This window comes from Hirundo rustica, chromosome 20 (genome assembly GCF_015227805.2).
Source record: "Hirundo rustica isolate bHirRus1 chromosome 20, bHirRus1.pri.v3, whole genome shotgun sequence".
Classification (NCBI taxonomy): Eukaryota; Metazoa; Chordata; class Aves; order Passeriformes; family Hirundinidae; genus Hirundo; species Hirundo rustica.
This window is the reverse complement of record NC_053469.1, coordinates 10,301,138-10,327,727: the sequence shown is the minus strand read 5'-3', so window position 1 is coordinate 10,327,727 and position 26,590 is coordinate 10,301,138. Positions and strand designations below refer to the sequence as shown.

General features: G+C 56.2%; 1 protein-coding gene across 16 annotated transcripts in view; it reads right to left on the bottom strand.

The window, feature by feature from the left end:
• GRIN1 (glutamate ionotropic receptor NMDA type subunit 1) overlaps window positions 1-26,590 on the bottom strand; it is a 39,060-nt gene continuing 12,470 nt past the window's right edge. Inside the window, exons 4-22 of one of the 16 annotated variants that reach the window (XR_005703708.2) lie at window positions 23,133-23,195; window positions 22,243-22,343; window positions 21,275-21,396; window positions 20,646-20,820; window positions 19,165-19,309; window positions 18,987-19,070; window positions 17,690-17,825; window positions 16,712-16,839; window positions 16,365-16,529; window positions 16,002-16,120; window positions 15,217-15,329; window positions 14,576-14,724; window positions 13,743-13,900; window positions 13,218-13,379; window positions 11,398-11,507; window positions 10,251-10,396; window positions 7,516-7,626; window positions 4,177-4,737; window positions 1,485-1,618 (exon numbers count right to left, since the gene is read on the bottom strand). Coding sequence is in view for 14 of the 16 variants with exons in the window: in XM_040083080.1 (XP_039939014.1) it covers window positions 8,123-8,626; window positions 10,251-10,396; window positions 11,398-11,507; window positions 13,218-13,379; window positions 13,743-13,900; window positions 14,576-14,724; window positions 15,217-15,329; window positions 16,002-16,120; window positions 16,365-16,529; window positions 16,712-16,839; window positions 17,690-17,825; window positions 18,987-19,070; window positions 19,165-19,309; window positions 20,646-20,820; window positions 21,275-21,396; window positions 22,243-22,343; window positions 23,133-23,195 (2,580 nt within the window). In the remaining 2 variants the exon portion in view is untranslated. Of the gene's footprint in view, window positions 1,619-3,561; window positions 4,738-7,515; window positions 7,627-8,116; window positions 8,627-8,787; window positions 8,830-10,250; window positions 10,397-11,397; window positions 11,508-13,217; window positions 13,380-13,742; window positions 13,901-14,575; window positions 14,725-15,216; window positions 15,330-16,001; window positions 16,121-16,364; window positions 16,530-16,711; window positions 16,840-17,689; window positions 17,826-18,986; window positions 19,071-19,164; window positions 19,310-20,645; window positions 20,821-21,274; window positions 21,397-22,242; window positions 22,344-23,132; window positions 23,196-26,590 lie in introns of those variants that run through there. The other 15 variants (XM_040083084.2, XM_040083085.2, XM_040083090.2 and 12 more) reach the window with 15 other exon arrangements.

The window sequence follows — 26,590 nt, the reverse complement described above, 5'->3', positions numbered from 1 at the left end:
TGGAGTAAACCACTTCGTGATCCAGTCTAGACTTTTACTGAGCTCTTGCAAAAACTTGGTATTAATGTAACATTGACGTATAAAGTAGAATGGGTCCGATTTCTCAGCTGGAGCTAGATGAACTTGATGGAGCCACAGCAGTCAGTGGGACGATGCTCACAGACCTCAGCTGCCATGTGAAAATCCTGCCCGCGGGGGCAGCCTGGGGCAGAGGGAAGGCAGTTCGTGCCGCTGGGGCCGGGTACCACGTTGCAGGTGGGTTTTCCACGTTGGCAGAAGGGATGTGATGCTGCCCGGGCACTGCTCACCCCCGGTGCCGCTGCCGGCGCCCACGGGGATGGTGACAGGGCGGGCGTGCGGGCTCCAGGGGAGGCAGGTGCGGGAGGGGCGGCGTCAGCCGGGCTCGTTCGGTTCCCTTCTCCCGAGCTGGGATCTGCTTTCCACGTCTCCAGGTTCAGGCAGGTGGAGCGCCGTGAGCTGGGGCTTCGGGGCTGCCGCGGGAGCTGCTGGCAAGCTGGAAGTGCAGGTGAGGGTGGCAGGGGAGCCGCCGGTGCTGGCCGTGGTGCCCCGACAGCGCAGACAGGCTGGGGGCCGCTGCAGCACCGCAGCGAGCCGTGACCAGCCAGCAGCATCTCTCCTTGCATTGCTGGTGCTGAGGCAGTGTGGAGCTGGGGTAGAGGTCAGTGCAACCATCCAGAGCCATTTCCCGTGGAGAATTCCTGGCCAGGAGAGCTGCTGTGTGAGTGCTACATGCTGGCCGTGGCCAGGTCCTGGGGATGTCTCGTGTGCAGGAGAGGTGGGAGCCGGGATCTTGGCTGACGGCACTCCACGGGCTCCGGAGTACCGCGATTAGCACATGGGCGTGGGCTGCAGGGCGGGAGCTCTGCTGCTGCAGCCAGACCACGGGCAGGAACCGAGCCACAGGCACGGGCCGGCGGCAGGGAAGAGAGTCCATCCCCTGCAAGGAGCAGAGCACGTATCTTGCGGCCCCTGCAGCGGATGTGAGGGTCTCTCGGCACAGCAGGAACACGTGCCCAACCTGCCTGGCACCGGGAGCTGGCTGCTCCAGCTGCTCAGGACCGTGGGCATGTCGCTGGAGCTCTCCAGGTGGTGGGAGACAAAGAGCACACGTCTGAGGGGCTGTGTGTGCTCAGAAGGCTGCAGCCTGTGAGGGTAAGCACGTGTCTGTGGTCTGGCAGCAGCTCTTCCCTGCTACCATGGGCGAGCAGGCACCGTGTGCCATCTGCAGTCCTTTCCCCTCGCACGGAGCCGGTCGGTGGCCATTCTGATTATCGTGGCACTGTTTGGGAACAATTATCTCTGTACAGTGGAGTCCAAACCTTGCCCTGGTCCTGCCGTGCTTCCTGGGGCACGAGCATGGCAGCAGGCCTAGGAAGGGAGGGAGATATACAATGGAGTCACTGTGTATGGATGAAGGATGCTTTCCTCCCATCTCACCCGGAAGAACCCATCAGTGTCCCTTGAAAGGCAGTCCTGGCTGTGCCTTCCTACTGTGTTGGGCAAGGGCTGATGGCCTTCGGGGAGAAGGTCACACCACAGTGCTGACTGAGGGGTCGGAGAGGTTGAGCTGGCCAGTGATGTCGGTGGGGTGATACTGCTGCAACACACAAATAGACAGACAAGGAGAAAGAAGTGTTAGGCAGTTCTGGCACTTGTCCCCGCTGTGACTTCTATCCCATGTGTCCCTACAGGATATGTCTCGGGGGTGAAGCAACGCCCTGAAAGCTGCTGCTGGCTGCCATCCCCTTCCCAGTGCCATCCACGCTTGTGCAGAGGTCGTTGCCGACGCTCTCCAAGCACCCTGGAGCTGGGCAGAGGGGACGCCCAGGAACGTGGTGCAGCTTCTGCAGAGCGTGGCTGCCACGTCACCCGCTAAGCCAGGCCCTCTCTGCTCTGGGAGGGCTACAGAACAAAGCCTGTGACTCATCAGCCCAGCCCACGCCTGAACCTGTGTTTGGAGGGTCTGGCTGGGTTTTGGCACCTCTCTGGTGCCAGATCAAGCTGTGCTTTGAGGCCAGGGCGTTTCACCTCCTTGCTTGAATGACCCTGCCGTGACTATCCTTTCATGCAGGTGAGATGTGTGGTGTGGTTGACTTTTGATAAAGTGTGGCGTTGATTGCTAATGTGAAAATGTGGCCTGTGTTGGGGATGTGGCCTGGATTTGGGGTTCAGAGCTCCTTGCAGATGGGGGGGTTTGGCATGGGAAAGGCCATGGGAGAGCCCTCCCTTGCTGCAGTCCCATCAGCAAATAGGGGGGAGAGCAAAAATGCCCATCAATGGGCAAGAAAAAAAGTCCTTCCTCCCCAGGCAGGAATTTACAGCTGGGCAGTTATTTCCTCCCTTCCTCCCTCCATACTCCCTTCCTCTCCCAGCTCCACTCTCCTAACTCCTAATCCTGACCTGGAAGCCCTGCCCAGCCCTGCTGCGGGAGCGGGCGGTCCAGAGCATCCTGTGCTGCTCTCCAGGGTCCTAATCCAATGCCGGGGCAGGAAAGGGTCTCTGCGGGTCTCACGTACTGCAGCACAGACCCTCTCCAGCGACATTTTCCCAGCCCTTGCACCACCCCGCCCATGAGGGCTGATGTTTTGAGGGGCTCCGGGGTGCTCCTCGGTGACGGATTTCACCCGCCCCGCTTTGGTCCATGGTGGCCGTGGCCTTCGCGGCGCTGCCGGCAGCTCTGGCACTGTGGCTACCCTGTGTGCTACACGCCCTGCCTCCTGCCACCCCCCCGAGCCTCGCACAGGGTCCTTGGGGCTGCCCTGCGCAGCCCAGCTTTGTGCCTGCCAGGACCCCTCGGTGGGAGCTGCTGGGGCAGGGCCGGGAGCCAGCGCGCTCCCATCTCTCCGGGACCGTGCTGGGACGCGCTGACACCCAGGGAGCCTCTCACGGGATCGCCCCGCCACTTAGGGCACTGGCTAAGATTCCAATGGAGCCTCTGGGAATTCCTGGCCATGGCCTTGCCTTGCTAAGGGGCAACAGCTCGGCCATCGCCCGTTGGCACGGAGAGCGGCCGAGGCCGTCCTGATGTCACTCTGCCGTCCTGGGGGGAGCTTTTTGTGGCTACTCATCAGCCCACCAAAAAACACCCCTCTCTCCCAAAATCGGGTGCAGCCACCCCCTCCTCGTGAAAAATTTGGATTCCAGCTAAGCGCAGTGTTTCCATGGCAGAGCAGTGTTTCCTGGGAGCGTGTGCTCGTGGGATGGGGCTCGTCTCCTGCCCCTCCCTTGTCTCCTGGAGGAGAGGTGACTGGGAAACGGGAGAGGCTGGTGACTCACTGGTGGAGGAACTGGAGGTACAAAAATGAATGGGTAGAAGAAAGGTCCTTTGTTAAACATCCTGCCTGATGTGAGGCGGGTGGAAGAAGCGGAGTGTGCCTGTGTGAGTGCGTGTGCCTCAGTGCACGTGTGGCCGCTGTGGCGGTGTAGCAGGGCAGGCTGGGGCCTCCTGGCCTCTCTGCACAGCTCTGGGGGTGGGAAACACTAAAACAACCAAGCGAAATGGGCAATCTGGCCAGAAAAATTAAAATACAAGAGCATGGCTTTTGATTTGAAAGCATATCTCCTCCAATCACAGAGTTATCACAGGGTAACATTCTCATTTACTTTTTTTTTTGTGTGTGTGTAAAGTTCATGCATGCAATTTTTAATAATAAAAATTGAAATTATAATAAAACGGAAAAGGAAAAAAAAAAAAGAAGAAAACGGTCATATCAAAACTATGTTAAAGTAGGACTAATGCTAGAAGCACATATCAGTAATTTAGGGTAAATTATGTTACAGGGATGGTGCAATAATCCCCAAACCAAACATTATAAAGCGAAGAAATTAATAAATATTAACCATAGAAGAGACTCAAACATGTTAAGGTATGGAAGTGAAGTGAAGGCACCAAAAACTTTAAATGACAACCAGGAAGAAAATATAGACAAGAACTTAATGTCTTTAAAAATGACTTCAACCTAACTGGGCTCATATGGTTGTCCCTGGCTGGTGGAAGATTTTCTGGAAGAATTTTGGTTTGTTGTTGTGGGTTTTTTGCAATTAAAAATCAGGATTCCAGCTAAATGCGATCTTGCTGTAGAAAATATCAACTTCCCTTTAGGGGGAAAAAAAAAAAAAAAAAAAAGAAAAAGAAAAAAGTTGTCTTTGACCTACTTTTGGTTCTTTTGGGCCAAAAACTAGGCTCTTTCTCAGCCAAGAAGCGTTTGGGACAGCTGATCCTTCACTGAAAAGGTGACCTTTTCCAAGAAGCCCCTCGGTTCTCGCCCAGCTCTGGCACCATGCCCACGGCCGCGGGGCTCTGGCGGGCGGTGCCCTGGGACGTGTGTCAGCTGTGCCTGGGGCCGGCAGTGTGGCTCTGCGGGGGCTAGGGGGCCTGTGCACCTCGACACGTGTCTGTAGGCAATGTGCCGGCTCGGAGGTGTCTGTGTGGTTTATGCGTCTCACATGGCGTCTGTGGGGTTGCAGTATCGTGGGTGGCTGCGATGGATGGCAACGTCAGCTCTGCCAGTGCTACTCGAGTTGCAGGAGCTGCCTATGGGGAACACATGCATCTCCTCCTGGGGCGGTGGGGATGATGTGCCGCGGAGAGGCTGTGCAGCTCGGGTGATGGTGGGCGCTAGGACGTTCAGAGTGGGGTGGAAGCTTCCCAGGGCTGTCTTGGCTCCATGGTGCCAGCCTGTCTCTCTGGCACTCCTGAGGGACCATTCTGCAGGGCTGCAGAGCAGAATCCATTTTTAAAACTCCCGACAACGGAAAGGGAAGAAGCGAGGCCACCAGGTCTGCGTCTTTCGCTCGCTAGCCAGGAGAGCCCGTGGGGCTGGGGTCAGCCTGGCCTTCCAGCCCCACGGGCTCTCCAGCCTCGCCCACCCAAGACCTGGTGTGGGCCCGCAGCTCTGCTGAGCATCATGAAACAGAGCACCTCGCTGCTTTCTCATCTTTACAAGGCCCACAGGCAGCGTGCCCCAGCATGCTACAGACTCATGGGGCCTTCCAGCAGGAGGGTGTTGGGGTCTCTGAGCCAGGGCTGCTGCACAGAAGTGGAGGTCACCAAGTACAGGCTGTGACATTGAGCTGGTGGCAGCACCCCACTCCCGCTGGCTGCTCACCCCGCAGAGCAAACAGCAGGCCTGCCCAACATCACCACAAAGCTTGCTCTACCACGGACCTCCTGCAATAGCTGCTAGACTCCAAGCTGGCCACGTTGGCTTGGATGTTCACCCCATTGGCCTGTTCTTGACCCAGCTAGCCCAGTTCCCTGGGGAATGTGTCCTGGGACCCTGGCCACGGCACCCCATGGCAGACAGAGCACTGTGACAGGCTTCTGAGCAGTAGGGAATAATTGGACATGCAGCTGCCCCCAAGGTGGGGACCATCTTCTGGGATGAGCGGGGTCATCTCCCTCCACAATGTGCTGTGTCAGGAATAGCATGACCGGGACCCGAACATGGAGAGCCCTGTGTTGTGCTGGACCCCAGCAGGTGTGGAAAGGGGAAAGAACAGCTCCATTGCCCACCCATGGGACATGTGGTGCAGGTGTGTCCTGGACCTGGTAGCTCAGGGCACTGGGGTGCTCCTGGCATGGGGCAGAGAGGGCTGTGGGCTGGTTGGTGTAGGATGGATGCCACACCATGGAGCAGGAGCAGGATGCTTCCCCGAAGAAGGAGCAATGTGGGAGGTGCCAGGGGTGCCACACATCAGCTGCCCCATTTTTCCTGGGTTCTCCCCCTTTCCTCTGCTCACTGGTTGCACTGGTTGCCCCAGGTGCCCAGGGCACCATCATGATGCTGCTCTCTCAGGAGAGGTTTCCTAATCGTGGAGTAGTTCAAACACAACAGAACATGGGGGTCTACTCAGAACATGCAGAGCTTTCTGTCAATTTTTCTCCCCTTTTTTTTCTGTGCATTCCACTTGTCCCTCCTCCTCCTCACTCTTGCACCACCCCCTGCATGACCCACCCCATCCCTGTCTCCTCTGCCCCGGTCATGGCTCTGGCCACAAAGACACAATCTGTTACCTCCCTGCAGCTGCTCAGGGGGTGCAGCAGTGGGGAGAGGGGACCCCAGACATGGGGGCATTAGTGGGACAAGGGGTCACCCAGGGAGCACAGAAGCAGCAGAGGAGATGACAGGGATGCCCATCTTCCCTGTGGGGTACAGAGGATGAGTGGCAAGAGTGTGGGTGTTCTCCCCATGACTTCCAGGCTTCGAGGTGACAGTGAGAGGAGCACTTTGTGTGAAGTGGTGGCAGTCGAGCCCGGCCGAGGGCTCAGCTGTCCCCAGGGCCACATTCCAAGGGTGCTCCAGGAGCTTCTTGGTACGGAGCCTGCGCTGGTGTCAAAGGCAGCCTCCTCCATTTCTCATACAGAGCCGTGGCCCCGAGACCCCCTGCGATACCACAAGCTGTCCCCGAGGCGCCCAAGCCTGCGGCTGGGGACGGGCCACCCACTGCGGGGGCCACATCTCCCCGCACCGTCACCGTCCCCCCGTCCCCGCTGCGCCTCGGGCAGCCTGGCGGGGACCTGCTCTGAGCAACCCCGGGCACAAACCCGCCGGTCGCCCCGGGGAGGGGATTTTGGCAAGCCCGTCGCGCCAGGAGGTCGGGCAGCAAAATGCAGCGGGCGCTGCCACACGAGACAACAGAGTAGCCACAGTGCAGAGTGTCATACAACAGACGGCGACATGCAGAGGGACACGGCTCAGTCCGACAGACCAACAGCCCAACCTGACGCTGAAGTGTCTGAAGCTCCAGCACGAGCAGACACATTTGCACATTTGGAAACAGCTGGCTTTAGAGGCAGCAATTTGGAAATTTTCTCTGGTTATGTGAGAGCAGTGGAAAACACAAGTTGGAACAAAGGCCGGGTCTTTAACAACCTCCTCTTTGGAGCCTTTTCATCTCTTTTCTAGAGCTGCATTACTGCTGACGATAACCAGAGACAGCTGTCACTCCTGTGCGAGGACTATTCCGAATGCTAATTGTCACAAACAAAAATCACATGTAGAGAGTGTGACACGCATGGCTCTTGGTGAGGTGACACGGTGCCCAAATTAAATCGGGGTGATTGTTTTTAGGCATACAATGACAAACAGGTACAGGAACACTTAGGAACATAAAAAAAAAAAAAAAAAAAAGAAAAAGAAAAAGAAAAAATGTCATCAGTTTCAAGAGGTCAGCACCGGTAAGGTGAGTGAAGCACAGAGAGGAACATCAGAAATCATCCAGGCAAAAAAGGAAACAAAAAAACAAAACAAGAACTTGGTTGCATCTCCCAACTCATCACAGGACTCCAAGCCACCTCCTGCCTGCCCTCCAGGATCCCAGCATCCTTTCAGGTACACGGGATGACTGACTGACTGACTGACTGACTGGTGACGGACATGAGCTATGCATGTACACTGGCAGCTTCGGGATGGGTGTGTGGCAGTCGATGGGATGGCAGAAGAGAGAAAGAGAGAGAAAGAGAGAGGGCAGAATTGTTCTTCTTCCTCTTACCGTATCCTTGGAGGACCTACGTCTCTTGAAGCTGGAGGCCAGGGTGGAGGTGATGGACCTAAAAGTGGCTTTCTTTTTAGGGTCAGGTTCTGCTCTACCACTTTTTCTATCCTAAAATGAATATGTATAAGTAATTAGATCTCTAGTGTGTTGTTGGATACTCTAAATCTATTTGAATACTGCCCCGTGTAATGGCCTTCATTTAGGTGAGAAAGCTACTGGAGGTATTCTGCCACTCCCAGTCCTCCAAGGGCCTCCGTGACCCACGGCTACCGGCACAGCCACCACACTGCTACAGCTACGGGGGGCCGGCCTCGCATCTGGAGCGCTGGGAACCCCTCTGGGAAGTAGCCCTGCTCTCCTGGTGTCTGCAGCCAGGCCGGCTGACCTCGCTTCCTGGGGATGGTCTGCCTGATGCCCTGCCCCTCGCTTCCACCGCCAGCCTGGCTGGACCGAGACGTGAGATGCTGCACCTACCACTAAAAAAAAAAAGCGCTCAGGGCCTTTTCTGAGGCTGAATCCTAGTGCCACAAGAGAGAGAGAGGACTGCATTGAAAGAGAAGTCATTGTATGAATATTCTGTAAAAAAAAAAAAGTGTTCAAAAATTCAAATGATGCAGTTGTGCAAAGCCGAACGTGGTTGTTGGTGGTGGTTTGGTTTGTTTTCCAAAGTAAAACAGGCTAAAAAACAAAAAGGAAACTGGAAGAAAAAGAAAACTAAAAAAAAAAAAAGGAAAAAAAATACAAAGGAAAAGAAAGGGAGGAAGCAAAGCGTTAGTGCCATGATGTCGTCGGGTCGGGATGAACTCAAAGAGAAACAGAACTGAAAAATGTAGGCGTTGGAGTTAGCGAGTCGGACCTGGTTGGCGCAGGCTGGGAGCACCAGCCGCCATGGTGCGGGGGCCGCGGGCCGGGGGGCCCGGCCGCGCTCGGCGCTGGGCGCTGGCAACGAGTCCTCCCCAATTGCTTTCGTGCCAATGAGTGTGACCTTTCCGACGGGGGACGGAGTGACCAGGTCTGGCTCTGCTACCGCACGGGGGTAACCAAAATGTATCCCGCTGGTGCGTAGAGCATGCTCGGGGATACATTTGCTCCTCCTTCTCAGTTCTCTCTTTTGCGGACATGCACAAACGGAAAGGAAAGCAAGATGAATGGAATGAAATGTCTTTTTCTTCCATGGCATCTCAGGAAATAGCCATGGCAAAACTGTGATCCCAAAAACCATTATTTTTGTTTGTTTGTTTTAACAAATAAATCTTTCCACTTGCCTACCTTCTAGCAATGTACCAGATACTAGTGCTCTGACGTTTCCTCCTGTGGAAAAGTCTTACAATGTCAAACGGCTCTTTACCATGAGGCTGTTTAACCCCCACAGGGCAGCATGCTTTGCTCACAGTCCCACAGACTCTGCCCAAGGACCCAGTGCAGTATTTTCTAGAAGGTTGGCAAGTGAAAAATGGCAGTGCGACTAGTGTGCTCTGTCCCAGCAGCCTTAACCCCCTCGGTGCTGCTGCTTTTTGGAAGCAAAGGAAAAAAAAGGAAAAAAAGGAGAAAAAAAAATTGAGATATGGCTTTTCCGAGACTCTTTCCGGTGAACTGAACCCAGCGAGCTCTCAGGATACAGCAGCCCGGCCTCGTGCTCCCCTCGCTGCTCTCGGGCAGTCGCTTCCACCCGGGCAGCCCCCCCGCCAGCCCCAGCCAGCGCTGCTCCCCGGGGCCCCGGCCGGGCTCCTCGCGGGGACCCCGAGCCTCCTCCTCTCTCTTTGCTTTGCGGGCTCTGCTCCCAGCGGCAGTGTCCTTTAGTCACCTAAAGGAGCTCTTGCTCTTTGAACGCCGCTGTGCTTCCCCAAGGGAAAAACCAGCCCGGGCAACTCAGACAGAGCCTCCAGCTGCCCTACACTGGGGTCAGGGGCACTGTGGGGCTCAGCCCCAAAAGCAGCAGGGGAAGGGAAGCGTGAGGCTGGTGGCCCACGGACGTGCCCATGGCTCAGTGCCACTGCCAGGCACCTCTGACCCTCCTGGGTTTCCCTGCCTGAGTGGCACAGAGGTGTTCCAGGAGCGGGAGAAGCCTGGGAGAGCAACAGCCCGATGAAAGGAGACCAAGGGAGCCTTGGCACTGACAGGGACCAGCACTGCTGGCTCCTGTGTAGGGAGATGTCCTTGTCTCCAAAGGACAAGAGCACGCACCACCTCTTTTTGGAGTCGATCCTGGATATGGCGAAGGCTACCATGCTGCTGCGGAGCAGGCAGGGAAGGGGAGGTGATGGAAACTATCCCTGGAGCATTCCTCCACCTGAGCACTGGGCAGAGATGGTCAGTGGCAGCGGGATGAGCCTCCCATCTGCTGGTGAGCGCGGCCGGAGCCGGTCAGCAGGGCAGAACCTGCAAAGGAGCCGTGCTGGCACTGCCTGCTCAGCCAGGGCAAGGTGTGGCTCTGGCACGTGGTCCCCAGCAGAGCAAAGTCGCCATCCCAAGCTCCACTGGGGGTGTTTGGGCCAGGCCTCTGCCTTGTTGGAGCTTTGCTGGGAGAGACAGCATCAGGCGGGGGCAGCTCCCGGGGAAAAGGCAGGGACACTACCCTACAGCTTAACAGGCACCCAGTAACACCCAGCTGGAGCTACAGGGGGTGGGGGACAGAGGGCCCCATGCTAATCCACAGCTCTGCATTCACTGATTTGGTGAAGGAATGGAAAACGCACCTGGTGGAGATTTGCTCTAAAAACGGTTTGTCCTACCTGCAGGTTTTTCCTCCACACATTAACGGCCGCAAACGCCAGCTGCATCTGCTTCCTCCGCGCGTCCTTATGCCTTTTGTAAGCTATCTCTATGAATATTAAAAATATCCCGGCAACAATACCTCCAGCCACCAGCATAAACACACCTGAAATAAGCAGGAAAGTTACAGGGGGCAGTGGAAATTGCAACATGACCCCTCAATTCTTCTGCATCATGCTCAGTGACAGGAGCATCTGCCAACCCGGGGTCCCCCCACCATCTCCCCGCAGTCCTGGAGGGCCAGGAGGGGAACACAGCCTGGGTACCTGAGGGATGTCAGTGCCAGCTCTGGGTGGGCACAGGGCACAGGCATGGCAAGCCCCAGGCTGGACCCCATCCCCAGGACTGTGGGGCCGTTTGCCCCAAAACCCAGCCCTGGTGCTCCAGTTTGGCTCATCAGGAAGCACAGCCATGCACAGACTCCGTGCTGTCCTTGGATGCCTGCAGCCCTCAGGGCTGACATTTCTGGAGTGGTGTCTGAGAAGATGGAGCAAAATGCCCCCTTTCTCCATTGCCTGTAACCCGGCCAGCAGTGCTAGCGAGGGTGGAGTCCCATCTGACACCCCGCATCCCTGATCACCGATTGTCTGGCTACAGGACCAGCAGCAGCACCTCAGTGCAAAGGGAGAGGCTGTCTCGGGGTTCCCACAGTCTTTGCAAGAAGAAAATCCCTCTGTATCAATTATCCTTGTCCTGGCTCTGCCCAGGGCTCCTCAGGACTGGGGGGCTGCCCCTCACCTCCAGCCCCCTCCCGCAGCAGGGTCCTCACTCGCCTCCCCCGGGGTGCTGTCCTCCTCTCTGCGTTGGTGACAGCTCTGATGGCACTGTGACAGCCCCAGTTTGGCCAGGGCAGAGGGAGGGCAGCCATGCTCACACCACAGCAGCCCCACTGGCAAGAAGGGCACCCAGGGAAGGTGGGAGAAGCTTTGTGGAACTGTTCTGAACAAGGTGGGAATTGAGCCCACCTCAGCAGCCACCCAGCACTAGGAAAGCACAAACCCAGAAGCAGCAGAGTTTTGGCCTGAGAGGAGTGCCCTGGAGAGGAGAATGTCATAAGCAAAAGCAGGCTACCCAGCAAAGGGGGAGAAAGAGGTTTGCAGAACAAACCTGCCATATTTTCAAAGGTGAGTGTTGCTGGGGCATTGCTACGGGAATCACACTCTTGATACCTCACCCAAGTCTTGTCCAAATCCTCCATGAAGCCGTTCTCGTGGGACCTGGAAGCACAAGGAGACAGGACAGGGTAGTCACTGGGGACTCTTTGTGTGTGCCTCCATCCTGGGGCTCTGCGCCTGCCTGCAGCCTGCTCTGCTAGCACAGGAACCAAGGATGTGCTGGCTGTGTGCGCACACCTGTGCACGTGTGCTCTCTGCAGAGTGTGCCTGGACTGTCTGCAGGGCTGCCAGCGCTGTGTGGTCACACACACACACAGCCCACGCACAGTGCAGTGCTGTGACCAGGGACCCACAGCTCCCCACTGCTACCAGCCCTGCAGCAGCTCTGGGGCAGCGCCTTCTGCCAGAAGAGGCACGTGTGAGCCATGGGGAAGGTGTGTTCCCAAGGAAGGATGGAGCTGACAGTGCTCCAAGAGCTCTTGGAGAAGGCTGCAGGGAGTGGACATGAACGGCATCTCCCAGATCCCTCCTGCACGGCTTCTCTGCCTGCCAGGGCCACTAGGAGCTCAGGCAATGATGGACCCCAGTCCTTTCTGGTGACCCCCAGCATTGCCTAGGTGAGGGCACTGCTGCCTGGCAGCTCCCTGCAGTGCACAGTGAGGGCTGGGACACCCCAGCAGCTTGGTGTCACAGCTTGGTGTCACACACCAAGGTGTCACATCGGGAGGACACAAGCTGTGTCCTCACAGTAGCTGTTTCTGCCTGAACAGCTCGTGGGGGTGGAGTGGGCACAGAAGACACATCCCACCACAGGCTCACTGCACTTTCCTCCCTCTTCCTGGTACACCTTCCTGGTACACCTTCCTGGTACACCCCACCACCTTTCTGGGCCACCTGTAGCCCTGGGCTTCCTCATCCCCCCCCAGGAGGACACTGAGGACTCCTGTAGCCTCTTCAGGCTTCTCACGTGGTTGTCCCAAATCCCATCTGTCCTGGTGCCACCCATCACCATGTTAAGACCATGTCACAGACAGGGTCCACGTCTCCCTACATCACCCTGCGTCTTGCCCATCTACATCCTGTCCATTCTCTCTCAGGCCTTTCACCTCCACATCTTGGGAAGGACTCTGGTGGTTCCTGACCGTGTCTCTCCTAAAACAAATCTCCCAGGGCTCCCTCCCTTCACTTGCTGCTTTCCAGCTGCCTCTTCCTCCATTGTGACATTTCCCTGTCTGCAAGGGGTGTGGTATTTTCAAAGTAAAACAAAGAAATCCCTTTTCACTCATAATATCAGTCTGACTCGTGATACCCCACACTGCAGGTTAGTGCTGGTGTAAAAGCCTTGGATACAGAGGGGATCCTGACATATCCCTGTGTAACAGTAGACAGAGCTGAAAGAAAAAAACCCTGGATGACCAAGCCAGGGCAGTGCAATGCTGTTGGACAGGCTGAGCCCTGAGGGAGGAGTGGGGAACGGCAGCACACACACCCTGCTTACAGAGACCTGTGCTGGATGGCCCCAGTTGCTCTCTGCCAGCTTTGCCTACACCCCTGGCTCACCATGACTGCTCCCTGCCCTGCTCTGCCCTCCCTGCAGTTCCCTGCTGCTCCTCCAGCCCAGCGAGCCAGAGCTGAGGCTGTGGGTGCCCGCCCCAGCCTCAATGTCCCCTGTCAGGATGGAACGGCAGCCGCCAGCGCCCCTGTCCCCTGCAGAGGTCTGGAGGGTGGCTGGCACTGCCTGGCACAAGGCTACTTGCGCGCCAGCACATGCAGCATTCGGGGCAAGCCCCACGCCAAGAGCCGTGTACGGACTTGAGGATGGCCAGGGAGACGTTCTGCTTCCAGGGGCTGTCCTTGCGCATCCCGATCCCGAAGCCGGAGCGGAAGAAGAGCTCCCCCGTCGTCACCAGGTCACACTTCTGGGAGGCCTCGAACTCCAGCACCGCCGAGTCCCAGATGAAGGCGTGGAGCTTGCTAGACACAGAGGTAGGATGGACGGGTCAGGCTGGGCAGCCCAGCTTGTCTGCAGCCTCCGTGGGAGCAGCGAGGCTGCTCCCAGCCCTGACTTAAACACTGGAGCCACCCAGCCTTGCGCTGAAAGAAGAAAAGGGGCCAGAAAGGGAGGCCATGGCCAGGGCTCTTACCGTGCCATCCCTCACCCAGATCTAGTGCTCCCCACCCAGACTCCTGGGATGCACCAGGACTTGGCAGACCCCACCCAGCCCCAGCTGGGAGGTCCCATCAAGCCATGCTTTGATGGCAGCTTCCTCCAGCTTTTCCCTGCTTGCTCCACCCAGCTGCTGCTCCCTGCAGTCCTTCCCTGCTGGCCCTACTCACTTGTCCCTCACTGCCTGGATGGCTTCGGCAGCGCTCTCGTAGTTGTGCTTCTCCATGTGCCTGTACATGGTGCTCAGCTCCACCTGCCGTCGGAAGTAGATGTCCACGGAGCTCTGCTTCACCGTGGCGTAGATGAACTTATCCGAGGGGTTGCGCAGCTGAAAGGCAAGGGTGGGGCTCCTATTATTTTCTGTCCTTCACCAGCAAAATTTTCACACCCCAAAGCTGTTTCCTAATTTCCCATCTCCTTCAGGGCCCTGTTCTCAAGAGAACACCTTGATCTCCTCAGAGGATGCCAGGGGGCAGTGAATGCTCCGGGACCGTTGTGCTGGAGCAGGGGATGCTATGGGACAGGGACACGGTGGCACTGAGGGTGCAGGACGCCTGTGGATGCCGTGGGGTCGGCAGTGCCGTGGGCAGGGCACACTCCTGCGTGCCTGGGCTGATGAGCTGTGGCTGTGTCCTTGCCAGAGCAGGAAATGGATTTGAGGCATGTGGAGAGTATTGACTGCACCGCAGGGACGATTTCATTAGTTATAACTCATCCATAATGAATCGTTTCCTTGTTGGTTAGAGGAGGCTCTCCAGGAACTGGCAGGCAGTTTGACTGCAGACAGGCTATTTCTGGACAGGTTGCTTTCCTGCTGATCCCTGCCCATATCTGCCCACTCCCACCCAGGGCAGGGGCTCAGACCCATCAGCATCAGCCCAGGCAGAGCTCCCTGAGTCTGGCCCCCCCAGCACAGATCACAGCCATGGTGAATCAGGGCCCTGGGAACCACAAGCCATGTAATATATCCCAGGGAAGGGAAAAGCAAGTGAGGGGTCATTACCCGGGGGTCGTTAATGCCTGTGATCCTCTCCTCAGGTCGGTCTAACACCAGGAAGGCTGCCAGGTTGGCAGTGTATGAAGCCACAATGATCATAGCAAAGCCAGCCCACACCATGCCAAGGATACGGGCAGAAAAACTCCGGGGAGCACCTGCAGGGAGAGAGGAGAGATCAGAGCAGCAACACGAGGGCTTAGCTTGGTTGCCAAAGCCATGTCAATCCACGTGAGCCCAACAGCAGCTGCAGATGTGCACCATCTATCTGCTCTGCCAGCAGCTGTGCAAGGAGCTTCTGCACTGTCCAAACAAAAAAAACCCCTCCAGCTCCTTCCAGGGCACGCTGGGTGCCACCCTGAGAGCGTGGGTAACCCTGGGCAGGGGATTCAGCTCAAGTTTCACTGCCCTGTTTCCCATCACCAGTGCTGGGGGTGACAGAACAGCCCTGAAAACTGCTACAAATGTGCAACACCCAGCATCACCAAATCTCCTACCAGTCTGCTCCAGGGAGGGATCAGGGAACAAGGTCCCACAGGGACCATGTGAGAGGGGGAGGCTGTGGAAGAGGGCAGGGGCTTTCCCCCTGCCTGCCCAGCTCAGAGCCTGGGCTGCAGGGCAGAGCAGTCCCTCTGTGGGCTGTGGCTCACCTTCTCCAATGCCAGAGTTCAGCAGAACTCCCCAGGAGAACCACATGGCCGAGGAGAGAGTCAGGGCATCTTCCTCCTCCTCCTCACTGTTCACTTTGAACCGGCCAAACGGGCTGGAAAACAAGATTAAGAACCCTTCTCATTCCCCTCACCCTGATTCCCAGGGCTCCCCACTGTGCCCTATGTGTCCTGACACAGCCCTGTGTGATTCATTCCTACAGACTGTGCCCTGTCCCAAGCAGCTCTTCCCACTGCCTGGCACATCCCCTGTGCTGACCTGCAACACTGTCTGGCTCACACTGCTACTGGTCCCATCACACTCTCTCCAGACAAGAAAGATCATCTGACCCTGGCCAGCTCAAACCTCTCCCACTGCAGCACAGAGGACTCCCTGCAGATTAGCCATCAAAGCCTCTGGGCACAGGGCTGAGGCAGGGACAGGTTCTCTTGCCCTGAGAGGAGCTGCCACAGGGCTAAGGAAGGATGAGAGGATGTTCTCTCAGAGCACAGACAGTCCCCTTGGACAGGTATCAGTACAGCACCTGGTCTGACAGGTGTGTTCCCACATCCCCATGGGTACCCCACAAATCCATATCCCTTAGCTTGGGCAGCCAGAGGGGGCAGGAGCCTCAGCCCATGGCTGGTGGGGCAGAGCAGGTCGGTTAAGTCCCTGTGAGAGCCCCCAAAGTGCTGCAAGACTGTGCCCAAGCAAGGGACCCAGGGGACAGTTCCCAGGAGCATCTCCCTGTCCCCTCCAGATCTTGAGTGGCCCCAAGTGCACTCACCTGAACCGGTCTAAGAGGTACAACATCACTGCCACCACGTGCACAGACAGCCCCACCAGCAGCCAGAGCGTGCTCTGGAAGGGCTGCATGAACGAGTCCAGGGTGCTGCGGGGGATTTCCTGCACACAGGAGAGAGGGGAACAGCGCTGGCACCCTGCCCACCTGGAGGCACCCACAGGGGCCCTGCCCTGCCCCAAGCTCCTGCTGCTCAGCTGCTCTGGAAGGGCTGGGTTGGTGCAGACAAGAGCCTGCATTAAAACCAGAAGCCTGGAGCCTGGAATTTGCGGGGGCTGCACTGGGCACGGTGCAGTCTGGGGAACGGGCACCTCCCATGGTCTACAAAACATCCCACCCAGACCATACCTTCTTCACGAGGATGGTGAGGCCCTGGTACTTGAAGGGCTTGGAGAACTCAATGTACTGAGCCCGCTCGTTGTTGATGGTGAGGGGAGCCACAATCATGTCTGCTTGGCCGCTCAGCAGCTCCCCCATCATCCCGTTCCACTCCTTCTTGTTGCTGTTGTTCACCTGCCAGGAAGACAAGGCCGAGTCAGACCCCTCCCCTGACACACATCCCCCCACCAGCCAGGACCCTGCACTTTTTAGGAATCCTTCACTGCCCTTCCTCCCCACCCTGCTCAGGAGAAGGGCGTGGGGGTGTTTCAATACACGACACAGGCAAAGAAAGATTACAGGCTGCCCAAACTCACCCGTTCTTGGGTACCAAATTTACCATCAGCCACCAGGTGAACCTCATAGGTGAAGTTCATCACCCCTGCCAGGCGGATGAGCAGGTCGATGCAGAAGCCGTAGCAGCACAGTGCCACGGTGGGACGGCCTGGGGAGGGATGGAAGGGGGATGAGTGGGGGCAGTCCTTGGCCAGGGACCCCACACGGCATCCGTGCCTGTCCCCAGTGAGAGCAGCCACCCCACGGCTCTGGCTCCATGTGGCACATAACCACGTTATCCTTCGGGGCCATCTGCCTGGCCACCCTGCTGTCTCACTGCCTCCATCACCTGTGGGTGTTGGCAGGCTGGGGACAAAGGGACAAGTTCCTTTGTCATGTCCCAGTGAGGTGGGCTGAGAGGGGGTGCTACCCTCCCACTGCAGGGCAAGGAGATGGCTCGGAGCATGTGCTGGAGGACTCCTGACATGAGTCCAGCAGGCTGAATACAGCCCAGGACACAGCTGTGGGGGGATGTTGTGCACAGGAAGGTGTGATGAGCCAAGGTGATGCCCTTCAGGTGGATTTGAGCAGGCCTGGCATTGCTAAGCAGCTCCCACCCCACAGCAGGTGCTCACTCCTGATCCTGACACGTTTCTGTGACAGTTTGAAACTGGTGCTGTCAGTGCAGCACAAGCTAACGTGCCTCAGGGTCCTTGCTGCTGCTGGAGATCAAGAAAGAGAGAATTGGAACATGTCAGGAGACAGAAACTCAGGATGCAAGCCCTCAAAGCAGCCTGGGTGTCCATCCAGAAGAGAGACAGTGGGAAAGAATCTGTTGGGCTCCAACCCCTGGATCCCATGGCCCAACTCCTGCACAGGACTGCTGTGAGGCTGAGCTGATGTCTGGGGGCCAGCTGTGCTGTCACCTTTCAGTGCCTCATCCTTTGGGCCTCCTGTGTGACAGAGCACCCTCCCTGGGACCCCTTCTTGAAGTGGGAGTCCCCACCAGACCGAGTTACCTGGGATGGTCTCATTGGGTCCGGTGCAGAAGACCTTTTTGACAGGATCTCCATTGATGGTGAATTCTTCTCTGCATGTCCCATCTGCCTGAGTGGGCTTCACATACACAAAGGGCTCTTGGTGGATGGTGACAATCTGTGAGGTGAAGCACAAACACCCTCTGGTCTGTGTTTCCCCCCAGAGCTACATTCCCGTGGTGGGAGCTGGGCTGCCCTCCCAGCTGCCATCTCGGCCCAGCAGCAGGACCTGGCTTTGGCACAGGGAATCAGAGAAACAGAGAATCCTCTAGGCTGGGAAAGACCTTTAAGATCATGAAATCCAGCTGTTAACACAACATTGCCAAGAAGAACACTAAGAACATTTGCTTTCCCTGCACCCAAGGTGAGGACCAGCCGTATCAGTGGCACTTTCAGCCGAGCCTCAAAATCTCTTTCCCTAACAGGAGAGTGATGGGAAACCCACACAGCCAGGACTAGTGCCTGGAAAGGGGCTCTAGACACTGTCACACTGCCCCAGGTTAATGCAGGTGTTTCAGTCCTGCCCTGGACCTTTCAGTAAAGCAGCAATCACAACGTACCCATAGCACCTGTGTGGGGACCAGGCTCACTGTCAGCAGGAATGGGATTCCCCTTGCTGGACAAATGAACAGTAGGACAAATGAAAGGCCATGCAGGTAAGATCAGCCTGGCCAGGATCCAGTCACTAAAGTGGGATGAGGTCACTAAAGGGGCTGCTGAGCGACACTTAAAGGAAGAGCATGAGAAGCAAAGCAAGACTGGAGGGACCTTTGCCAGCGTTACCTCCAGCTCCTCAGAGATTTCCTGAGTTCGGCCTTGCGGCCACCAATCCACCCACCCTCCACATGAGGGTTTAATCTCCATTTGAATCTGTTTCCACCTGGTCTCTGCACTGTCTAACAAAGCTGAACCATGCCTCAGACAAAGGAGCCCATCCTTGTATTTCTCACAAATCTGCGACAGGTGTCCTCTGGCTCCCACGAGAAATGGTGAACACCTTGTCCCTCCACCCTCTCCACGCTGATTTTTCTCATATCCACTTTCCACCTGTCTCTTTCCAAACCCAAGAATGCCTGCCACCCTATCTAGATTGACTCCAGCTGAAACTCGTGCTCTGAACACCCTCCAGTACCTTCTCTATTTCTCTCCCATATCCTCTCCCGGCTTTGCAAATGCTGCTGCCAACTGCAGAGCAGCCGTGGAGATGGGAGGCAGATGAAGTCACTGCCTGGCATGCAGAGAGCTGAGAAGCTCTGCCTCTAATGCCATTTGCTCTTACCTTCAACTTGGTTGACATCTGATAGCCTTGAGGTTTTTCCGTTTCCCCCCCAGGCCAGATGATCTTCCTGTCGTTGGTCAGGACCTGCGATGGATCCCGGAGGAAGCAGATGGACATGAGGCCAAGGTGGACATCCCAGTGCCCATCCCCTCCTTACCCAGTCCAGGCCTGCACGTACATTGCTGCCATTGTAAATCCCAACCTGGACCAGTTTCCGATTCTGCAGGTTCATGATGCTGTAGTTGGCAAACTTCCTGTCGCCGTCCTCATTGAACTCCACCCGGCCTGTGACACCCTCTGAGTACTTGGAGGACATCAACACCCTATGGAGAGAAACACAGCTGGGACAACCTAGAACACCTGCTGTGCTACTGAGATGCCTCACAAGGCATCAGAAAGGCAAATGCTTCCTCTCAGTTTTCTGCCATAAGCTCACTACCCTGCAGAAGTCCAGCCAAGGCTACCTACGGTGTGTTCCTAGACCTGTGGTCATCGTCTCCTGGTGGATGGAATCAGTTTCCCAAATGTTCTCTGCCATATCTGCTGTCATTGCCCCCTGCTCTCCACCAGATCAGTCTCACTCCCCCTGGAATGATCTGTCCCACAGCACACAAGGACACTTTCCTCTGGAGGTTCCTTGGGAGGTGTGCCCATGCTACGGTCTGGCACCTGCCCATCCCAGCCTGGCTAGTGGCCCAGGCACACACAAACACCACCAAGGAGAGAAGCAGCCTCCAAACCCTGGAAAGGTGATAGTGGAGACACACAAGGATTGCCTGAGTCACTTGTGAAGAACAGCTTTGACTCGCTCATGCCAAAGTCATTGCAGGGGATGCCAGAAATGCCTCTAAAACAATCTCCAGGCTTTGCAGGTCACATGCTCAACAGAACCCAGGTCTGCAGGGACTGGCTGCTGCACCAAGGCAGTGGCCCGAGCACCTGCAGTGATGCAGGGATTGGAGTGTGGAGGCGCATGCAGGACCTGCCCTGCCCTGCCCTGCCCTGGCAGCAGGACCCCACAGGCACATGCTCCCATCTGTGACACCCTAGCCCCCAAATCCACAGCACCAGGGTTTGCTACAGCCAAGGGTAACCTGTCCCATGCACGGACATCTCTTGCCACCAAGTCCTGCTTGCAGCGTTGGACCCATGCCACAGCCCTTGGAATGTTCAGCAGGAAATGTGTCTGCAGCACCAAGATAAAATGGGACAGAAATATTCCTCTACCCTGATTTGGCAGAACCCACCTCTCTCCCACTTCCACCCATGGAATTAAGCTCCAGACTGGGGGAGACCGTGGTCCCCAATCTTTTCCTCCTAGAGTGATTCCCTGCCCACACTTCCAGCTGTCTAAACATAGCCCATGGATTGACACGGACTGAATTGGTGCCAGGCACTAGGATGATACCTAAACAGCCTGGAAAAACTGGGTGCCATTGCCTGGGCCTGTGGGAGAGTTCTAGGAGAGACGTAGCCCTCACATCCAAAATCGTGCAGGAGAGTCCAGGCAGCCCTGTGCCACATGCCCCAAAGCTTTAGCAACAAATACCCTAACAAAGCCACCACGTCCTCCTGCACCTTTTCCACATTGCTCCCACCTTTTCCAGCTCTCCCCCACCAGGTCCTCTGCTCCCTCCAGCAGGACCCTTTCCCCAATACCTCTTGAAAAGGGGTCCTGTCTTCCAGATGTTGGTGTTGCCCACGCAGCCCCGCGGTGGGTCTGTGATATTCTCCTTCTCAAACAAGTCGTGCACGGCCTGGGCCACCACGGCCACAGCGTCGCTGATGTGGGCGGACTCGTTCTTGCCGTTGATGAGCTGCAAACCGATCACTCCTGCCGCGGGCAGAGGGGGATGCGGGTCAGCATTCCGGGGAGCACCGGCTGCTCCAGCTGTGCCTCCCGCGCCCAGCTCTCGGGACAGCGAGCACACGGCTACGGGCTGAGGAGCCCTCGGACGCGGTGGGGAGTTGCCTGAGCTTCAGGCAGCGGCGGGCGGGGGCAGCGGGGCTGGGCTCCGTGTAGCCCCCTGAGCCCCATCCCCACGGCCCTGCCCAAGCCTTCCCCGGGGGACAGGCAGCTTGCAAAGCCGCCGTGACGCGGGCCTGGGGGCGCGCCTGAGGCCCCGCGCAGGCCCAGGGAGCGGAGCGCGGAGTGCGGGGCCCTCCGCTCGGAACCACCGCGTTCCCCCGGCCCCAGGCGTGCCGGGGAGGGCAGGGCCCGCTCGTCCCGGCTCCCTCGGGCTGCTCCGAGCCTGGCTGCAGCGGCACGGAGCTCGGAGGGTGCCTACCGTCCGGGGCGTAGCGCAGGGCATTGCCCGAGATCTCCCGCTCGCCCACCAGCCACACGTAGCCCGAGCCCGTCATGTTGAGCACGGCCGCTGATCTGTACACCGTGGCCGCGTCATCCTCGCTGCAACGACAGGAAGGGATCGGCAATGTGGCTCCAGCGCCCGGGTGCCCCCACGGTCAGATCCCGAGGGTGCGGAGGTGTCACCCTGGTTTTTCTCAGGTTTTTTTTTAAAGCCTCCTACTCGTTCATAAGATGGAGTCAGTTTCTTTAGTTTCTGCACAATATTAGGAGCAGTATGTCGCTTTTCTCACTCATGGGAACATAAACATTTGTTTTCATTCCCTGTCCTTTGTTTGCATGTTTCTAACCCGAAAATAATGTAATTGACAGCTGGTCTGGCCAGTGGGGTGAGGGGTAGTAACCCCAGAAGCCAATCCACAACCAGAGCCACAAATGTATAAAACGTAAGAAGTAAACAGGCTGGCTCTGCCCGGCTGTGGCTTGGAGAGCAACTCCGCACTGCAGACCTCTTGACTCCGTGTCATCTCTTTGCGTGCCGCTACCACATGGCAGTGCCAGGGCAGACACCGCCCCAGGCGGCTCTGGCTACGGCTTCTCCTGGGCTATGGCTAAATCCTCGATGCAGTGGGGATTGCTCTCAGCTTCCCCTGCTCCCAGCGCTCTGAGCAGCTGCACGTGTGCACGCTGTGCTGCGGCGTGGGGCCGGCAGCTCCCGTCCTTCCCGGGCGGAGCGGGGCACGCCGCGGGGATGTGTCTGCAGCACGGCGGGCACGTCAGCCCGGGGCTGGCGTTCCCCGGCCAGCAGCGCGTCCGGCACCCGCAGCACCCTCCGCCTGCCCGGGACGGGAACGTTGTCAAACCCCAAATCCACACTGATGCCGGCTCTGGACAGAGTTGGGAGAGAGGAAATCAGAGCAGGGAGGGGAAGGGGCGGCACGGCCTCACCTGGCAGAGAGGATGATGACTCTGGCCTCCAGCTCCTTCGCCTCCAGCAGCAGCGATGTCACATTTTTGGTTCCAGGGTCAAACTGAAGCACTTTCTCAGCCTGTGATTAGTGTGAGCAAAGCTGGTTAGTGAGGGAGCCCCAGGACTGGTGGTGAGAGCCATGCTATCTAGAAAAGGGTCAAGAGAATTCATTAAACTGCACAAAAGTCTGCTAAATAAGATTGGTTATGGTTATTTATTTCTTTTTCTTTCCTTTCTTTCTTTCTTTTCTTTCTTTCCTTCCTTTCTTTCTCTTTTAAGGTTTTGGCTTTTTTGGTTGTTTCATTTTTTAAATTTTTTTTTTTTTTTTTTTTTTTGCACTGTGCATGCAAACGGAAGTCAATCAAGACCCAAAAAGAGGCGTGCATTGTACAGGAAAGAGAAAAAGGCTTTGAAATGCAATTGAAAACTCAAACGAGTGTTGTTTTTCAAAAACATGGGAAATGAAAAAAACATATTGCACAGGGTTAACCTTTGGGAATCAAAGTGAACAACTTACACCAAGGAACCGTTTCCTTTGGGGAGGAAAGGGGGTTGGTTCAACTTTTCAAAAAAAAAAAAAAAAAAAGAACTTGCAAGTTAATTACTGGTTCACATGCATGTTTCAAAAAGAAATCCTTCCAGGGTCAGCTGGCTAAGTTTCCATTCTCAAGTCCAAACCAAACTATCTCAACATAAAAACGTGCTACCAAGAAACATAGTCATGGATATTTTTTTCTTTCTTTTATTTTCTTTTTTTTTTTTTCTCTTTCTCTTTTTTTTTTTTTCTTTTTTATTTTTCTGTTGGCTGTGGCTATTTTTCATTTGCTAGTTAGGTTGGTGGGCGGCGTGCATTTCCATGCATATATACCTTGGGTCCTCGCTTGTTGTCATAGGAAAGTTGGTCGAGGTTTTCATAGTTCCTTTTTTTACTCTGATGAATAATGTGCACAGAGAAAATATGTAGACACAGAAGAATATTATAAACAGTTGAAAATGACGTGTAGTAAAGCAATCCAACATCCACCTCCTCCTCCACTGTTTGCTAAAGGGTCTCTATAACGCTGGAGCTCGCAAAAACCACTATCAGGAGAGATTGTGCCTCAGCTCTCACGGGAGCGTCACGGAGCAATCTGAGAGCAAAGCCTGAGTGTCACAGCAGGTGCGATGCAGTTGCATTTTCCCTTGAGGGACTGGGGAATTCTTCTGCAAGGAATTTTTATCTTAAACTCAGAAACAATCTAAGGGCCTAAGTGGTGGGGTTTCCATGGAATTACTGTGGAAGTAAAGGACAAAATGTTGTGTACGGAAAGTGCTGGATAAAGGCAAACTGTTACAGTTAAGAGTATTAGCATTACTAGCATCACTATCAGCATTACAATCCTGTCCACCCTCAGAGTCCACACCAAGTGAAGCATCTCAGCTGAACCTCTCACCCCCTGAAAGGAGGGAGCAGCTTTTTGAGCTCTGTTGACATCAAAAAGAGAAAGATAAAGTCCTCTACGTCCCATGTTGGCTCAAAGCGTGGCGATATGAAGCAATGGTGAACATGGGATGACATTGCAGCTTTTACCTGGTCCCTGGGGAGGGCTCAGGGCACCTCACGGCTCTGCAGCACACGGGCGGCCCTGGGAGGTGCAGCTGCCTGAGACCAGGGTGCCTGTAACCTGGCCCTAAGCGTGGCTAGTGGGATTCACTGCTTGGTGGTCTCCTTGCTGCTGACTGGAGCGTGCCAGTGGGGCTCGGAGCGTGCACTGACCCTGGAGAGATCAGACTTGGGCAGAGATTCTGCTCCTCCCCTGCTCTGCTGCCTCAATTGCCGGTGCTGCTTGCCCCCAGAGGAGCCTGGGGCAGGGCACCCAGTGCTGGAGGTTTCCTTGTGAGCAGGCAGCGTGCTGAGGGCCCACAGCCTCTGCTCAGAGCCCTGACCCTGCAGCAGATGCACAGAGCCCCAGAACCTTCCTGGGAGCAGCCCCTGTGGCCAGGCTAATAGGAACAACCTGATGGTGCCCTCAGGAGAGGGCTTGGCAGGTTTTGGTGGGACATAGTCCGACCTCTTCTCCTTGACCCCGCCCCAGCTGAGCGTCCCTGATCTGTGTACACGGGGTGTGGGACACAGCTCTGCTCTCATCTCCATTTTTCCAGAGCCTGATGGCAATGGATCCCTGCCAGGAACCTGACCCTTTGCACCCCCAGTGCACAGGGTTCCATGTTCCCAGGTGCTCCTCAGACAGACAGATTTCTCTTCATCTTGCTTTCCAAATGAATATCTTGCCTTTTCCCAAGCATTCAGGCCAGTCTTTGACAGGATGTCTTGCCAGGTCTCCTTTCCTTGCAGCCGTATGATCTTTCTTTCTTCCCCTTGGACAAGACCCAACAGTTTTTTCATTTCTCAAAGAAATTGAGTCCTGGCAAGGAAAAGTATCTGAAGAAGCAAAATCTGCTTGGACCCCAGGTCTGCCTTCACTTCTGATGACTCCCACAGCAAGGATTTCTGCAGTGGCTTCTTAGTGGTATTCTGCTGGTCCTGCAGTGAGCCCTGGAGTAATGACTGCTACAAGGAGACCAGAGATGCAGCAGGACAGCAGGAATGTTCTCCAATCAGGCAACACTGGTCACTTCTCCCCAGGCACTGTCAATGCAGCCAAAAAACTTGGTCATCCATGCTGCAGCCTCCAACCAGATATTTCTGGGATGTGCTGACACCTCGGCCCAGGCTGGTCAGCAGAGTCTTGGGTGCAGCAAGGCTGGCCCCTGATCATCTCTCCCTGCCACTAGCCCTCTTTCCAGAACTACACTAGTAATCCTCTTTTTCCCATTTTTCCATGTGTTCCTGCAGCCCTTCTCTGACCGACAAATCAGAAGTTCCCTTTCCACCACGTGCTCCCACAGTCACTCAAAAATTTGCCGCTTTCATGAACGCCACTGTCCCAGAGAACGGCAAGCAGCACAGCAGGGACCTGCCACCTCTGCCCCGGAGAAGCTCCAGTTTCACAGTGTCCAGCGCTCCCTTCCGAGCCCCAGCAGCCCCATGAACGGGCAGAGCTGTGCTGGGTGGAGCAGCAGCTCCAGGCTGAGAGTTGCTGCAGACAGTCCCAGGACAAGGCCAGCACCTGGGGCAGTCCAGGGCTGGCCAGCACAGCCCGAGTGCTGGGCTCAGGGTGCTGCTGGAGATGCAGACCCATAGAGTGGTGCCTGGGTGACACATGGGGGGGCACAGACCCTGGGGGCAAAGCCATGCCCCAAACCGAGAGCTCAGATGGGCAGGTGAGTCTCTGACCCTGAGCAGGTCCTCCATGTCTCAGGGGCTTTGATCTAAGCCTTGGGTCGAGATCAGGTATCCTGCCTGCTCCCTCCCCAGGGCCCAGGCTGCCCTTGGAGAGGCTGGGGATGGGCCCATGGTACAACTTCATGGCTTGAAAAGAGTCAGCACATCAGTGATCAGAGAGAGATTGGAGAGAAGAGGTGGAGGAAAACAGGAAAGCCCCAACGGGTTATCTGCCACCTGCAAGAGCTGCCAGACCAGTCTGTCTGACCTTTTCTCGAAGGAGAAAGAAACAAGATGCAGTGGCACACCCCAAAGAGAAGACAAGGTGACCTACTGGGACAGAGCAGGTGCCCCAGGCTGGAGAGAGGCCCGAGCATCTGCAGCAGCCCAGGAGCTGCCAGAGGACACCAAGACATGTGGTGGATACAGTGCAAGTATGGGGAAGGTCTGAGGACAGACCCTCCCTCCAGATCTCAAAGGCTTTCCTGTGGGGTGGACAGGCTGAAGAAGAAGTGCACCCTGTCCCTGGGAGCACCACACAGGGCAAACGGGAGTGGAGGCGTGAGAGGGAACGGCAAAATGGGATGCACGGGAACTACAGGAAAACAGAAAGTGGAATTCAAAGATGCAAGAGGAGGGATGAGAGACTGACAGTGGCTCTCAGTTTACGAAGGGCATTGTGCTGGGAAGAGGCTTTGGAGAAAAACACCGTCCTGCTGTCACCCGGTGGGGAGCTGCCTTTGGAGGCAAGAGGATCCCTCTGTGGCTGGTGGAACACCGGTGCATTGCAGCAGCTGGAGATGCAGCAGGGATGAAACTTCTTGAAAATCACCCAGATGAGGAGTCTGTTGGTCAGTGTGGCTTGTGCCAGCCTGCACCCCTGAACCAGTAGTTCCTTCAGGGAGGTGACGAAGAGCAGTCACAGGGTTCCATCTCTTAGCTCCAGCTACTAACTCCAACCACAAGAAGCATCTATGGCCACATCTCCTCAACAGCTGAGAGACTGCCAAAGGTCCTGCAGCTGCCGGTGGGAGTGGAAAGAGCAGTTTGGGGTGCCTGCT